Source organism: Sitophilus oryzae, unplaced genomic scaffold (genome assembly GCF_002938485.1).
Source record: "Sitophilus oryzae breed Bouriz unplaced genomic scaffold, Soryzae_2.0 scaffold_186_pilon_pilon, whole genome shotgun sequence".
NCBI classification, from domain to species: Eukaryota; Metazoa; Arthropoda; class Insecta; order Coleoptera; family Curculionidae; genus Sitophilus; species Sitophilus oryzae.
Genome location: NW_022146579.1, coordinates 1,132,183 through 1,149,140, shown reverse-complemented (window position 1 = coordinate 1,149,140; position 16,958 = coordinate 1,132,183). Strand labels below are relative to the sequence as shown.

The window sequence follows — 16,958 nt, the reverse complement described above, 5'->3', positions numbered from 1 at the left end:
TCGCAGAACCAACACAGGGCAGCATTCTCCATTGATTAGAATGCAGAATTCATTTAATGAGTTAAGTTCTAGAGTAGACATAGACATTTTTTCGCTGTCTTTTTTGAAATTTAAAAAAATTATGAGGGCTTTCTTCCTCTAAAAATACATAAAATATATTACGTTTACATTTATAATATATTGCATTCAATTGCATTTTTTTTTTTGTCACAAATAATTTTTGTTATGTTCCATTTTGTATATGTATATCTTTATGTTTTATTGTATATTACTTGCTGATTTAAGTATATTGTGGATGCTATTTTGGTACTACGTACTGTTTGCACCCCTAACACTCAATAATAACATAAGTAAAAATAAATCAAACGGAAAATTATATACAAAATTTTTTAGCCTTTTGGTTTTAACCTCATTAGCGAATATATATTCAATGTAATAATTATTATAGTTTAATTATAAATTTATGTAATAAATAAATTAACACCATCATCGTCAAGTATAGATATTTCAACCCCTATGCCTATATATATATATGTATATATATATATATATATCGGTATATATATATATATATATATATATATATATATATATATATATATATATATATATATATATATATATATATATATATATATATATATATATATTCCATTTGAGGGATTTGACCCTGTAGATTACATCTATTACCTGGATCTTTTGTCGTATCCTTGGTTATTCCCAGCATATTTTGTTCCATCGAACGTTGTGCGACCTGCAGTTTCCTTATGATCTCCGTTTTAAGTGTGGAGGTTTTACATGCATAGGTCATGACTAATACACATTGGTCGAATGTTTTCTTCTTTAGACAGAGTAGCATTCTAGTTTTGAATACATTTGAGTTTCTTCCATAAGTACTTCATGCTAACTTAATTATTCTGTTGATTTCTGGTAGTAGAGATCCTGAGCTGTGTAATAATTGTCTCAAATATATATAGTCTTTTACTATTTTCAGTGTTGTGTTATTTATTAGAATAATCGGTTATAATAATTGGAAAATATTTTTCCAGGTATATTTTTAATTAATACTACCAATATTTTTATATATTTTATTCTTATTTGTATCCATTTATATCCAGAGGGATGATGTCGGTGTCTGTCATCCTGTAATTGGAATGCCTAGCTAGTCCAATTTGTATTCAGGCTCGACGAAAACCTAAGGTTTTTACAGAAGGATATATTTTCGACGATTAAAGTCTGCTTGGAATGCGTGTATAGAATATTTGCTGTCGTGAACTTCTCCAAAAAATGTTATATTGTTTTTTTTATCAAGAAAGTATCAGCTACGCATTCGAAGAGAATTGGGAGAATTGTAAAAAAACAGTAATTGAAAAGTTTTATTTCATTACTATTAGAGATATTTTTTCTTCAAATTTTAATAATATTTATTTTAAATTTCTAATTTCTAATTTCAATTTTATACCATTTATTTTTTCTTAAATTAGATTAGATTTTTGAGGTGGCTATTGGCCTGTTCCACTGCCAAGAAGTTTTGCCAAGTTTTTAGAGCTATTGTGGTCCTCTTCTGATCCTTAGGTTACATTCTTCTGATCCTTAGGTTACATTCTCCAGTCTCCCTACCCTTTTCAAAAAGTCTAGCAACTCGCAGACTGAACCCTTCATATAGCTTTTTGTCAATGGCCCGTCATTGTCTAATACAAAAGACAGCACGTTTTTCATGCTGTTGCGCTAACATAAAATGTATTTTGTCATTTTTTTTTTGTCAAAAAGGCAACGTCGCAGGTCAAGTGTTAATGTGAATTAGAATTTTATCCCTTAAATATATTCAAAAAGTGGAGTTATCTTTGAAATAAATTAGAAAATTCAAATTACAAGTTATAAAGTATATTAAGATAGAACGGGTGAGTGAAAATCAGTTGATTCAGACTTCACGAAAAGTAGTTTTTGAATATCTCTAAAATACTATCACATAGAAGAATTTAAAGAATTTGCAATATTTAGCAAGCAACCTTACAAGCCATTCCAACGGTATTGTCAAGTGTCCCAAAATTTACTGCTGTTTATCGATAAAATGACCCAAGAAATTAAATTAGGGGATTTATACACGCTCTTGAATAATATTGACGAAAAAGTTTGCAATAAGATTGATAACATCAAGACAGACCTAGATAATCTCAGCTCTAAAGTTGATAAGCAGCTTTTTTTCCTTCAAAGTAAAATTGAAGTGTTAGAAACAGAAAATAAGGAATTAAAATATCAAGTATATCTTACACAAAAACTTTTAAAGAAAAACAATTTGATAATATATGGAATGCCAGAGAGAAATAGTGAACATCTTGTGGAATCTATAATAGATATTGTAAAAGAAAAACTCGATATAAATTTGAAGATAGAAGATTTATCGGAGTGTTTCAGATTTAGAAAAAATATAACCAAAGATCGACCTATCCTTATAAGCTTAGTGTCTTGTTTAAAAAGGACGGAACTCCTTAAAAATAAGGGAAAACTCAGAGGAACAAATATATTTATAGACGAAGATTTAGTAGCAGAAGACAGAGTGAACAAAAAGGTTTTAGTCGAAAAATTGAAAGAAGCAAAAGCTCAAAACAGAAACGCTAAGCTAAAAGGAAATAAGTTAGTAGTTGATGGTATTAGTTATACTAATGGCGATTTTAAAGAAAAGTATTATCAAGAAGCATCCGGATCCAGAACGTTGTCATTTCTCCAAGAAATGAATCCATGCAATTATCCACAATCGCAGACTGAGGTAGAAAAACTGCAAACTCAAAAAACTGGAAAATTACTAAATCATAATAATATTGGAAATAGCGAAGATCTACCAAGAGAAGATATACCGGGGTTCCGAAAGAAAACGCCAGGTGCAAGACATATCTAATATATTTCCTGAAACGAACGTGAAACGAGCACCTCCGTATCGGACGCGACCGAATTCCAACAAATCTTCATAAATTATTTTTTTGTGAAACCGTTGTAAAAAGATTAGGATATTTTTAACTATAGATTAAGATTAATATGTTTTTATTATTTATATTTTTTTTATTGATTATTATTCTGTGAATTATTTTTTTTGAGCATTATAGAAGAATGTTAATAAAGATAGCAATAGCAAGTTATAGAAAAATAAGAAAAAATAAGTAGTGGTCAGAATTATATTATGGAAACGATCAACATATTGTATTTTAGTTATATTTTTAGGCTGTATGTATGAATGTCATCTGAATTTGTATTTGTTGATCGCATAGAAAACCTCGCACAAAAAACTTTTAGTTTTTTCAGAGGTAAATTTATGTTTATGTATTTTTATTGATACATTGTAATTTATTGAGTATATAAATAAACATCATATTAATATTAATTAATTAATTTCTTCTTCATTTTGACAAAGTCTGCACATGGGTTCGTCCGTCAGTCTCATCAGCTTTAGAAGCCTTTTAAGCTTACAATTGCCTGTTATACCCCACTACAGTTTTGCCTGTCTTTGGGTATGAGGTCTGCCGTAAATTTTGGCGCATGTTTTACTGTGAAATTTTTCTATTATTTTTGCTCTGGTCTATTTTTCGACCAATCTAGAGGTTTATTGACCACCCACCGTTTTGTAGATATTCTTGCAATGCTGCAGGAAGGTTGGAGCTGTGAATGACACTGATGAGTCTTGTTTCGCCATTTCATCTGTCTTTTCGTTACCCTTGTTTATGTTTCCTTACAAATATTAAGAAGCATCATTAAACATTTTAATTTTTTTTTCGAAAATTCTTTTGAATAAATTTAGTTATGTCGAATTATTTATCGAATATTTTGGTCAATGCTTATTGTTAATTTGAAAAAAAAATCTTTTCAAATTAGTTTTTTTTACATATGAAGGGTCGAGGGGAAAACAAAACCCAAGATAACATTTTACTAATTTTACAGGAGATCCCTTGGCGGCTGGGGGTTATCAGCTTCTTTCCCTGTTATTTTTACTAGGCATATATCATAGGATAAGAAACCTTGTTGCCCTGCAGAGTTTATACATTTTGTAGAGACAAATTAGACCTACTATAATATTGTAAAATCCTAAAATTAAGAAATTGACGCTTATCATGTTTTTCCCGGGACAACTCATATTTCTAAACGTATCGTTGTTACTTTTATTAAGTCATCTTTAAAAATACTTTTTAGTCATAAAGAAATATTTTCAGAATGTATTTTAACCAAGAATATCTTGTATTCACCTACTTTCATTACCGTATTTTTACTGGCAAAACAATAAAAACAATATTAGCTCATCTAATTTAAAATTCATGTCTTCTTTTGCATTTATAGTGGATCGGTCAAGTTCGTTGATGAAAAAAATTTAATAACGCAGAAAAGCACTAACAATGTTTACTACGTATTTTCGCTTTAACTCGTAAAAACTACACGTTTATTAGCCTAGAACTACATACATAACACTAAAAAACATATTTACATCCATTAGCTAATTAACATAAAATGAAGTAATTTAAATTCATATTTTTCTCTGAACATGACCTTGATAATTTATTATATTAATTTTCTGACGAGAAATTTCTGTAGGCATATACAGGTTGTCCCAATATTCCATGAACATACTACAATATTTTTTGGTATTAAAATATGGTAATTGGACACAATTTACTTCTATACAAAAGTAAAAAAAAATCGGGTTTTGTATATGCTAAACTAAAGAATGTTATGTTATGTATAACTAATAATGTTATCAAATAAAAAAGAGGAAACCATAGATAATATAAATGTTTATCAAAAGGCGAATCATAATATTCAATATTATGGAAATTTCAAGAATGAATCAAAGTAATTAAAGAGAAATTGCCTTCTAATAAAGACCTTATGAATTTTTAATTATTCATCCAATATTCAGCCGAGCTTTTATCAAGTTTTCAATTCTTCCAGCCCATTGCTTTGCCTCTTTCTTCACAAAGTTGAAACCCTAATAAAAAGCAGAAATTTGTTCTTTTTGTTTCAGAAATCGAGCAGCGAGTGTTTCAGCGTTAATTTCGAGGTCGGCGACGAATCCACTTGGGATAATGAGTTGTTTTTTCCCGCACAGAGGGGAATTACCTTACAGTAAGTATTTGCGGATGAAATTTAGTATTTATTTGACTTTTAGAAATGAAATCGCTTTTTGTATAGTGTAAACACCGCTTCATATTTCTTTTCTTATGCTCATTTTCTCATATTGCAGTTTAGCTCAGTTTAACTTTATCTTTTTTCGGTTGTGAATTTACATCGCTTAAGCCCACGGCCACACAGAAAGCGTTTTTTGGTTTTTGCGTGTAAAGCGCTTTTGCGATTTTACCGTTTGAGCGTTTTTTGGTTTTTGCGTGTAAAGCGCTTTTGCGATTTTACCGTTTGAAGATTTTATTTCGATTTGTGTCCTTTGAGAAAGAGATAGGCGAGATCGGCGCGGTTAGCGTTAAAAAGACGACGATGTTTTGTGGTTACTTTGTGTGTTATAATCATTATAACATAATAGAATAATATAATAAATAATTATACAAGAGTTTCTTGTCGTCGTTTCCACAATATGTTGATGCGGGACTTAATATCTTACCGCTACTTTACGACAAGGCGTGTTTATATACTCTGCGCTGTGCTCGACATATTGTGGAAACGACCCAAGCTCACCTGATGATGGGGTAGGGCCCCGAAACCGGTAGTGAGAGCAGGTTGATCCACATTATGTCGAACACAGCGTGGAATTAATTTCTATATTAGCAGTTCAAGGCAAGAAACTCTTATATAATTTTATTATATACCTAAAAACTGCAAGAAATTTATTTTCCGTTATAATAAATAATTATAGTTATATAATAGACTAGTAAATATTAATTATTGCTAACGCAATTTTAGGACATGATTTGTGGAACTTTTTGAAGTACAACCTTTTACGAGCGCTGGGAGTAAAAATTAGTAAAAGTAAAAGGCCGTGATACACGAGCTAGCGAGTCGACCCTGATACACGAGCTCGTAGTAACGTAAAGTGGTAACAACTTAGAAATACGTACTGGCGCGATGTGTATTTTTGAGCAGTCCATGTGTTTATCAAAAATATTGATATTTCAATAAATATTTTGTAAATGTGAATCAAATTATTACGTGTACAAAACCATTTAATTAAATTAACCGTAAAACTATTTTTAATATTTTTTTTTATTTTACTTGAATAAAACTGTTACACGTATAACCACATTTTACGCGTAGAAAACCATTTGTTTCACGTACAAAAACTATTTGTTACACAAAAAAAATATTTTTACGCGTAAAAAATATTTTTTAATTTATTACTTTTTCAACCTTTCAAACTACACTTTTTCAAACAAATTATTTCAAATTCTTCAATTTGATAGAACCTTCCTAAACAGTAGACGTTCTTTATAAAAATATTTTTAGATAATACCCTAAAATGAAAGAAATGCATACTATTTAATTTATTTTTATTATTTTATTAGATATTACTATACCTTTTACTACCTATGACGGGGTCTCATCTTACAGCGCTTTCAGACCGTCCGAGCGGATGTTTTTTCAAGATAGCTCATCCGGACTGAGCATACGCGACCCATGTGAAATTGTTCATTTAAACTCATGGAACTGGCGGACGGTCCCTGCGGACGCTCCGCTCCATCTGAAAACGCTGTTAGAAATCGCTAAAGACGCTATAGAAAACAAACTGATTTGTTTTCATTTGCGTCTTTTTGCGAGACACGCCAAACGCTACACGCTTTTGGTCGGAGTCTTAAATAAGTGCAAATATTTTTAAGGGTAGTATATTTCGACCCCAGAAACACGATAATGAGGTTTGTTTCGCGCAAAAAAATTTTGAAAATTTGAAATTTTTGAAAGCAATTTTAGAAATTTTTAAATTTTTAGTTAAAAAATATAATTTGTTGATAATATGGCAGCATAGGTAGTAGATTAAATTTACAAGAACGAAAATCCTCGGAAAATCCATAATAGATCCAGTGGTTCTCAAAATTTTAGCAAAACATAATTTTTCTTGGAAATTTTAAAAGTAAAATAATTCGGTTATTTTGGACTTTTATGTTATTTTGGTTATTTTGGACTTTTTTATTTAAAAAACGGTAAAGAGAAAATATGTTTCTTTTATCGAGATCTACCAGCCATGAAAATATTTGCACTTATTTAACACCCGTTATTTTGTTTTAGTCGCAAAAGACGCTTCACGCAAAAATCGCTTTCTGTCTGGCCGTGGGCTAACTCCTGTATTTGTTAAGAAGGGATCGCTCAGTGATCCTCTGCTTCATCTAGACTAGAATTAGAAAACTAACTTTTCATCAATACGGAAGTTGCTTTTTTACCATAGTTTAATTTTTTATTAGATATCCAAAAAGAAGTTACTTCTCTATAATCGTTACATTAACCTGATTTTTCGATGAAAAAATAAAGAAAGGACATAAAATCTCCGAAAAAACCGTACGTTTTAATAAAGTGTAAAGCCGCAAATAAACAAAATTAAAAAGAAGAATAATAAATACGGAGAGGCGCTTAGTTTTTGGCGAGCAGCGACACTTTTGGTGCGATCTGAATAATTTGCGGGGAAAACTTTTCAAGTATAAATGGTTTTCCGCGAAAACTCATTATCGTTACGGGCAAGTGGCGATGTCCCGTTGCCTCGCAATTTTCCAGAATGGGCCAGTTCGGTTTACGAGTTACCCGTAATTACATAACTGTTAAAATGTATTGGTTTTGTAAGTGTCAAGTATTGATAGGGATAAACTGTAGGTCTCGTGTACAGGGTGGGTCAAATTCGACGCTTTTAAATGGAAACATCCTTTTTTATAGCAGATAGACAAAAACTAATATCGGTGTCTGGAGCTCAGTTTTTGTCAAAACATAATCGTGAAAACCGCATATCGATATCTGTTACCGTTTCGGAGTTACGGGGTGTTTCTCAAAAATATGCATTTTTAACAAATCGCTGTAACTTTTTTCCTATGGAAAATTTTGTATTTCTATGAAAACATTTCCAAAGCACCTTTTTACGTAGAATTTAATGGTTTAAGTATATTTTTTTTTAAATTAATAATTTAAGAATTATCAACAAAAAAAATGATTTTTTATATGGGATACCCTGTATATTTTTAATTTATTGAAAAGAATTTAAAATTACCTTTCCAAAAATATAACACACTTGATATTTTGCTCGAATCCTCTTCGAGATATAGAGTATATAAAAATTCGCCCGCTTTAAATAAGTAGGCTTTGAACGGCACCGGCTGTAATGCAAAAAAATTCTAGCTGTGAGCATCAATTAAAACGAATATAATATTTGCTATGAGAGATGCAGAATTTTATAACAATTTAAAATATATTTAACCAACATCGACACATTTAAACTATATCTACTAACAATAAAAATAAATAGCAAACCAAGACATGAGATTTTGCTACGGGTGTCGCTACAGGTGACATATCGACCATCTTCAGTTATGGACAGACTGGGCAGTTTTTGAACATTTCTCACGGAATTCTTTAACTCAGTGGAGGTGATAAGGAACCTTTATTCTTCCGCAAATATATCCATAGTATTAGATCCATGGGCACTAAGTCAGGCGGCCTCGACGGCCAACGGCTGGGATCTTGGTTAGCTATCCAATTATTCTTGAAATTGCCTGCAAAAATTTGCTGATAACTTCAGCGTTCAGAGGCGGTGCGTCGTCTTGCTGGAAAAATATATTTTCGAGTTGCATTAAGGGCATATCATCAATAAGGGGTCCAAAACCTACTAGTTAACAGTGGCGAACTTTAAAAAATTCTGTATTTCGAAGGGAAGATAACAAAATATCAAGTGTGCTATATTTTTGGAAAGGTAATTTTAAATACTTTTCAGTTAATTAAAAATATAGAGGGTGTCCCAAATAAAATATCAATTTTTCTGTGGATAACTCTTAAATTATTAATTTTAAAAAATTATACTTAAACCATTAAATTCTACGTAAAAAGGTGCTTTGGAAATGTTTTCATAGAAATACAAAATTTTCCATAGCAAAAAAGTTAGAGCGATTTGTTAAAAATGCACATTTTTGAAAAACACCCCGTAACTCCGAAACGGTAACAGATATTGATGTGCGGTTTTCACCATCATGTTTTTGATGAAAATTGAGCTCCAGACACCGATATTAGTTTTCGTCTATCTCCTATAGAAAAGAGTGTTTCTATTTAAAAGCGTCGAATTTGACCCACCCTGTACTTGTGAAACACTGATAACACACATCACAAGTACATGCGAGAGGTAGCTGAAGCTCTCTATAGAGTATGGTACTGTAATAAAATCTAATTCTTTTGATATAATTGCACTAGCATCCCTTCTATTTCTGCGTAAGCATCAATCAATTGTATAGGCAACTAGCTTAGGCTCCAATATATCTGTATTGTGGATCCCTAGCCATGTAGGCATTACTGGTAATGAAAGCGCTGATCATTACGCGAAAAATGCACGTCTAAACGGTACAGATAGGTTATCAGTTTATTCCACGGGTTGTCTGCTCACAAAAATCGCCCGACTGTGCAAATCCCTGATTCAACTGGAGTGGAATCTTCTGGAGGAACCTAACAAACTCTGGAATGTCAAGAATTAGTTGTTAAAAGACTCCATGTTAGGACATTGTAGGTTTTCTCATCAATTTTTGCTTAAGGGCCAACCACCTCCTCTATGTGATAAATGTAGTAATCCTTTAACTGTCAAACATATCCTTAAGGATAAGTCAGTTAATTAACCTAAGAGAGGCCTGTAATCTTTCGTCAGACATGTCAGTTATTCTTTCTACAAGTGAGCAACCAAAACTTTTTGATTTTCTGGAAAGATCGGGATATATATCTAAAATATAGGTATCTAAAAAGCTACATTTTGGTTTAAAGCAACCAATTACTAATTCAATTGTACATATTTTTACGTTTTATTGTTTTATTCTATGTTGTCTGTACCATTTACTTTTTATTTTTACAAAATCAATGTCTTGTTGTTTAGTAAAATGTCAAATATTGTATCGAACTAAAATAGCAGGTGATACGCCGCTAAATAGCCTTTGATGCTGATGCGGCTTGAAAGCTAAATTTCTTCTTCTTCTATTGATGTATTTCTTGAATTTCTTACGTTACATCGACTTGATTTTAATTCTTTAATTAATTATGTTTATCATACTATCAATATACAGGGTGTACCAATATTTCGTGGGCATAGAACTACTACGTATTTTTGGAATCAAAATATGTTTATTGGACACAATTTACCTCTATACAAAAGTGCTTTGTTTGTCCGCTAGAGAGCATCAAACTTTAAAAAAACAAACACATTTTTTTCAGATATTTTAAGAACTGTTATTCCGATTTGAATGATATATCCTATGTTTTGCTGAATGCTTTAATATTTGGCTTTCACAAAAATCAATAAAATGTACGGGAGAAGTGAAAACTACCCCCACCCCTACATAAATGTTCTTATAAATATTTTCCAACTCCACCGACGACAGATTTTCTTTTCGTAAAATGGTCCCTCTAGTATTTACTACATTTTTTGTCTCTAGTAAAAAACGCTACATCGCATAGTTTTTGTGAAAATTTTTTTTTTGGGAAAATTTATTTTTCCTAAGCACACCTACAGAATATACAGGAAGTTACAATATGCCGTGGAGATAGAACAACTACATATTTTTTGGATCAAAATAAATTAATTGCTCATAATTTACCTTTATACAAAAGTGCTTCGTTTGTCCATTAGCGAGCATCAATCAAAAATAAACCAGAACGTTAATTAATTTAAAAATTATTATTTTTTTTAGCAAAACTTGGCACTTAGAGCACTTAGCAAAACATAGACACCCAAAATCTCATTCTAATCGGAATAACGGTTCTTAAAATATATGAAAAAATGTGTTTATTTTTTAAAGTTTTGAAGTAACCCCCCTAGCGAACAAACGAAGCACTTTTGTATGGAAGTAAATTGTGTCCAATGAAATTAATTTAATTTCAAAAATACGTAGTAGTTCTATATCTACGGAATATTGGGACACCCTGTATATCATCAAGACTAGACCATCTAAATCCATCCAACTAGTATAATGAAGCTAGTGTGAACACAAGTGCCGTTTTCCATCTTTCAGTTTTCAGTATCACTGACTCAGCCAGACGGCTTAACTGAATCTGAAAACTGAGGATCCCCCTTAAATTGAAACTGTCCACTTTTTACACTGGATAAGTTTCAAATAAGTGCACAAATTGTCAGGGCTAGTAGATTTCAATAAAAGAAACATATTTTCTCTGTACCAAAATAGCCGAAATAACTCGGCTATTTTGGAAAAATTGCTTAAATTTTGAAAACCAGTGGATTTTTTCTGCATTTTCTTTTCTCTAAATTTAATCGACTACTTCTTTTGTCATACTATCAAAATGTTATGTTTTATATTATTAATCGAAATATACCAACCGTAAAAATATATGCACCTATTCAAAACCCACCCTGTATTGTAGTTCGGTTGGTTGAATTAGAACGAGATTTTTCGCAAAGGTGGTAACTCACTTTTCCAACACCGGCAAATTTATTGGCGCTGTCGTTTCCGAAACGAACTGAACTCAATAGAATCAATAAACGTCAGATAGAGACAATTAATTGAATTATACGAATTCGCGCTGCGTCTGTCTCTCTCTTATTTTAAGTGATCAATGATTTCCTACTAATTTTATCTCCCTCTCTTTCAGCGACTCGTTGTCGAAGCTGTGCGAGCTGAGGAACATCGATTTGGCGGCTTGCGACGCCCGACTGCAGGACAAGGAAAACAACTCGGAAGTTTTCATTTTGTTCACGCAAGACACGGCCAGTTTGGTAGGAAGACATATTAGAATTACAGGTAAGACATATGTGTATACAGGGTTTTTTAAAAAACATGTGTTATCTCTCGTGGGAAAATTCCTCACGTAAAAATAAGACATTTTTCTTCTTTATTTCGTTATAGCTTAAAGTCTTAATTTTTTTTAGATTTATTATAATTTTCTTTCAATTGCCTTTAGCGAATCGAATGAAGGGTAAAAGTTACTGTAAGTGCTACATATTTTAGTAAGTGTTGACAGATTCAGCAGGGACGTGTATATTGCTTATCACTAGTATATTTTTCTAAAAGAAAACATATGCGCCAATGACTTTTTCCTCTTGTTAGCCGAATTGTGTAGACCGTTTAATGCCGATTAATAGTTGTATTTTGATATTTTATCGATTTCGATCTCCTTGATGAGATAATATGCCATGGAACGCAATAGCGCAAATAACACAATAATAATAATTATTTACACTGCAGAAACCAGAAGTAAGAAAACATTGTAAAAGAACAGAATTTGTATCAAAATGTATTAAAAATATAAGTACCTAGTATAACAACATACTAAAATAGTAAACACTGGTATATCGCCATGATTTGGTGGACCTCATTTAGTCATTTTTTTCTCCTCTTTTCCCTCCAAGCAGTTGGTTTATTAGCATACGCAATCATCGAGCACTCTGTTGGACTTTGTTGTATTTTATTTCCAGATTAACAATCTCACTCTTAAATTTTATATGAAACTGATTATTGAATATTAAACATATCTGTATATTGATCCATCAATAACTTACCGAATATCAGTGTAAGAAGTTCTTTGAAGTGTTTAAATCTTTCTTTCTCTGGTTCATTTAGATTTTTATTATCTCCAAATTATGTTGCAGAGCTAACTCAGCTAACCTCTTTATCATTATACGAGAATATTTGGAGTTTTCATTCATTAGAGTCAAAATTTGGTAAATTGGGTATCGAGTAAGGGAAGAGTCGCTGCTATAATATTAATAATACTTTTAGGAAGGTGTAGCAAGGTAATCAAAAACTTGTGCTTACCTTAAAATCTCTAACAAACACACTTTAACTACACACAAACAGAACATTTATATAGAGCTTCCGAATGATAAAACAATAATGGCTGCTAACACATACCACTCCTAGAAAGGAGAAAGGAGAGAGGACACCTAAGAAACGAAGCGAACGATACACTTGGTCGGTGTGTCTACGCTGAGGCTATCCGCGTTTGCGCACACCTTCATTTCATGCTAGAATGTAGACACAACAGTACACTATTACAAAGTGTCTATATAGATATTTATATTATGTGTTTACGTCACATTTTTACAAGGTGTGTACTATAGGCACAACTATGACACGATGTATCACACATACATATGACTTATACATTGTATGTCTCATATACCGACGTCAGATTTCATAATTTTAATAATTATTTGTAACGTTACAAAAAACTCTTTAGAATCTTGAGTGCATACGGTATACAACTAGTAAACACTGTATCACATAATTCTATCAATATAAACCTGCGTGTATCTCATATGTATATGTTAGAACTAGATGAACACTTAGGTTCACTTTAACATATTTTGTTTCTCATGTGTCTCCCTTGTAGAAACGTAATTTCATTTGGACGTGCTGTATGGGACATTATTAGGAAAAAAAATTATTTCCGTTGACAATTAATATAAAAATTGTTTAGCATTGTTTTCGGTACATTTTGTAGTCATTCATAACAATAATAAAAATACAATTTTCAGCAGTTTGACAACTTTTTTCATCATGAACACCGAGATGCATACATATTGCTAAGTTTGTATGTTTAAATAAGTATATTTTCTTTGTTTAAATGAAATTTATCAAAGTAATCCCTAATTCGTTTTGACTAGTTTATTTAGCACCTTGGCCATTAGGACATTACACTTAGATTAAGGAAAATTAATAAAATGCGTTTATCTCATCAAGGAGACCGAAATAGGCAAAATATCAAGAGGCAACTTTTAATCGGTAATAAACGGCCTACACAACTGTAATAAGAGAAAAAAGTCAGTGGCGCACAGTTATTTTTTAGAGAATATTTCAGTGATAACCCATATGCACGTCCCTGGTGAATCTGTCTTACTTTTCAGCACTAAAATATGTCGTACTTATACGAACTTTTACCCTCAAAATTTCATTCGAATTACACTTGGAAGGAAATCATAATAAATCGAAAAAAAAACTAAGATATCTTATTTTTACATGAGGAATCTTCCCAAGAGAGATGGCAAATGTTTTATAAAACACCCTGTATAATAAATAACTATTTATTTTTGTTACAGCCAAAGAGCAAAGCAATAAAAAATATTCCGGGTCATTCCACAGCAATCACTCACGAAAGCAATCAGGTGTAAGTATGACAAATTTAATTTTATTACTCTTAATGCTTAATTACTTCCCACCGTGCCCGACTTAGCTCTTAAATGACAGGAAGTTTTTCATTAGGAGATTATTATATTCCTTTTCTTATGGATTGTATCAATTAAACGAAATAAATCAACTAGGGATTATAACTAGCAAAAAGTGTTTCCGGTTCCGGGATTTGTAGGAAGTAATATTTTGACGGAAAATACTGAAAAGATCGATCTGTTTCTTTTTCATTAGGGCATTACTTCCGTTTAAACATATCAGTTTGCCTTTGTTTTGTACATTACAACTTTTTTTGTTTTTTGACTTAAAATTTTCATTAAAAATGCTTTTGTTTTACTTTCATTAAGATATTAAATGTCCCTTTATTTTAGAAAATAAGTCACTTGCTGTTTACTTCAGTTATTTTTAGGAAACTAGCCGCTTCATTATTTTGTGTATTAAATAAAAACATGAGCAAATATTTAGGGGTAGTATAATTCGATTCCAGAAACACTAGTCTATGAGGTTTTTTTTGTGATTTTTTTTCAAATACGAGTAGTTAACAAATACCTGGATGAGATTGGACTACGAAGATTGGAATGGTTAGTAATCTCCTCCTTGTAGTCTCGACCTCAATCCAATCGAACACTTGTGCGATGAACTTAAAAGAGCTGTTCGTCGTCGTCCTATCTAACCACCACAAACTTTACATGAGCTATGGCTAGCATTAGCGGATATTCCTCCGTTAATACTAGCCTTAGTTCTTATAAAGGGTGTTCTTTGAGTTTCTCGATACGATGAATACCTCCAGCTATTATTGCCGCGAGAGGTGAACATACACGCTGTTAAAATTATTATAAAATTATTCTTTTTGTCAATAAAAGTATCTCTGAAATCAATACATTACTTAAAAAATGTACAGCTCCTAAAATAATAGAGGTAATGGAATAATTCAAAAAATGAAATATTAGGAATACATCTAAGATTACAAGAAAGTGTTTTTTATACAAAATGCCTGTCCCATTTTTTCCACGGGGTGTTTTGAAGTTTTGGTTTACCCCGGTATAACCTTACCTAACCAAAATATTATAAGCCATGAAAATAATAAAAAATAATGCCAACAAATTTATCTCCAAACTAATACCATAATCATAAAAATGGGATTACAAATTAAAAAGTTATGAAACATCAAACTTGTCAAAATTTTGGGGTGGCGGAATGTTCTGCCGCGGTTTTTATGAAAAATCTTACAAATAAATATGGAGAGGATTGTTATACACCTGGGCGTTTTTTCATTATTTTCCAGAATTATAGACCAAGAACCAGCAGTTTCTTCAGCTCAAGTACCGAAGATCCGAACGTTATCAGCTCAACGTTGTCGCTGCACGAAGCGGACCAAAACAAAAAGCAAATAAAACAACGACTCACGGCGTTCTTTGGGAACAACAAGGTAAGTGAACTAATTGAGATATTGACTACGTGTATATCGGCAACTTCTAATCCAATTCTATCGATCGGATTGAAACACTTTTTGTTCAATTCCGTGTTTATCGCCATTTTTCTAAAGCTTGTCGCGCAGTTAGCGGAACCGAAACGAAACAATACAATTCAATTAAGGAGCGCACAGGCTATAGTGTGCAATCAAAAATATGTAATGTGCACAATAAAAAATAAACGTTGTTTAAGGATCAGAAGAGAACCACAATAGATCTGAAAAATTCGCAGTAAGAAGAGCCACCTCAAAAATCCATTCTAATTTATTAATAAGGCAGATTTACTATAAATATAGTTTGAAATTACCCGCATATAAACTTCAAATTACTATTTCTTGTAATGTTTCGAAACTCTAATCATCGAAATTTAACACGGCTCTAAAGTTCTCCACTACTGCTCAACTCTTCCCAAGAATTTACCTAGCGTTTATTAATTTTACAACTTGAAAATACAGCCTCGTTTCTATTTCGTGTCCTAATTTAATTTGTATCCAGAGTTATTAGTTTTGCTGCATTCGCAGAAAACGAAGAAGTAGAAAATTAGACAAATTTTTGCCTGGCACGGAACAGACTTGCAACGAGCAACTAAACTAAATTTAAAACTAGTCAGAAGAGAATCTAAGAAGTAATTGTTTTCTAATAAGAGTTTAACATTTAATTGTAAATACAATATGTAGAGTATCTTGGAAGTATTCATCGTGATGGGGACTTCGAGCGTGATGGGGACTTAATCTGACCAATTTCAATTCCGATTTATCAGTGCTGTTCTAATTTTAGACAAAACGTATAAAAATATAATGTAGAGTAGACTCTTAAGTCAAATTGAGATATCTTAATTATTTTTGATGAGGTGATAAATAAAAGCGAAAATGCAGGAAATGCAGTAAAATTTAGTAATATAATGGAATAGAACCATTAGCCTTAGATATCTACTGAGCTTACAATACCCTGCTAGTAGACCCACAACACACACACACACACAGACTACATCTAGTCTAGTTTTTATAAAAAACAAATAAATCGAATAAAAAATAGACTTCATACTTTCTGCCACTATTTTCCATAGTCTCCATTCCAACACAATCTTAAAGTCAAATAATCTGTTTGGTCCATGTTGAGTTAGAACGAGGTTTTTTAAATAACTTTAAAGTTTCTGTGACGCGTAACGAACGGCTTTTGGAACGAACGAAGTTAT

General features: G+C 31.7%; 1 protein-coding gene across 2 annotated transcripts in view; it reads left to right on the top strand.

Moving 5' to 3' along the window:
- Positions 1-16,958, top strand: part of LOC115883354 (pleckstrin homology domain-containing family G member 5) — a 432,893-nt gene that overhangs the window by 336,832 nt on the left and 79,103 nt on the right. For both annotated transcript variants that reach the window (XM_030901711.1, XM_030901710.1), the window contains 4 exons: positions 5,006-5,106; positions 11,758-11,906; positions 14,204-14,271; positions 15,577-15,720. In XM_030901711.1, coding sequence (XP_030757571.1) covers positions 5,006-5,106; positions 11,758-11,906; positions 14,204-14,271; positions 15,577-15,720 — 462 coding nt within the window. The remainder of the gene's footprint in view (positions 1-5,005; positions 5,107-11,757; positions 11,907-14,203; positions 14,272-15,576; positions 15,721-16,958) is intronic.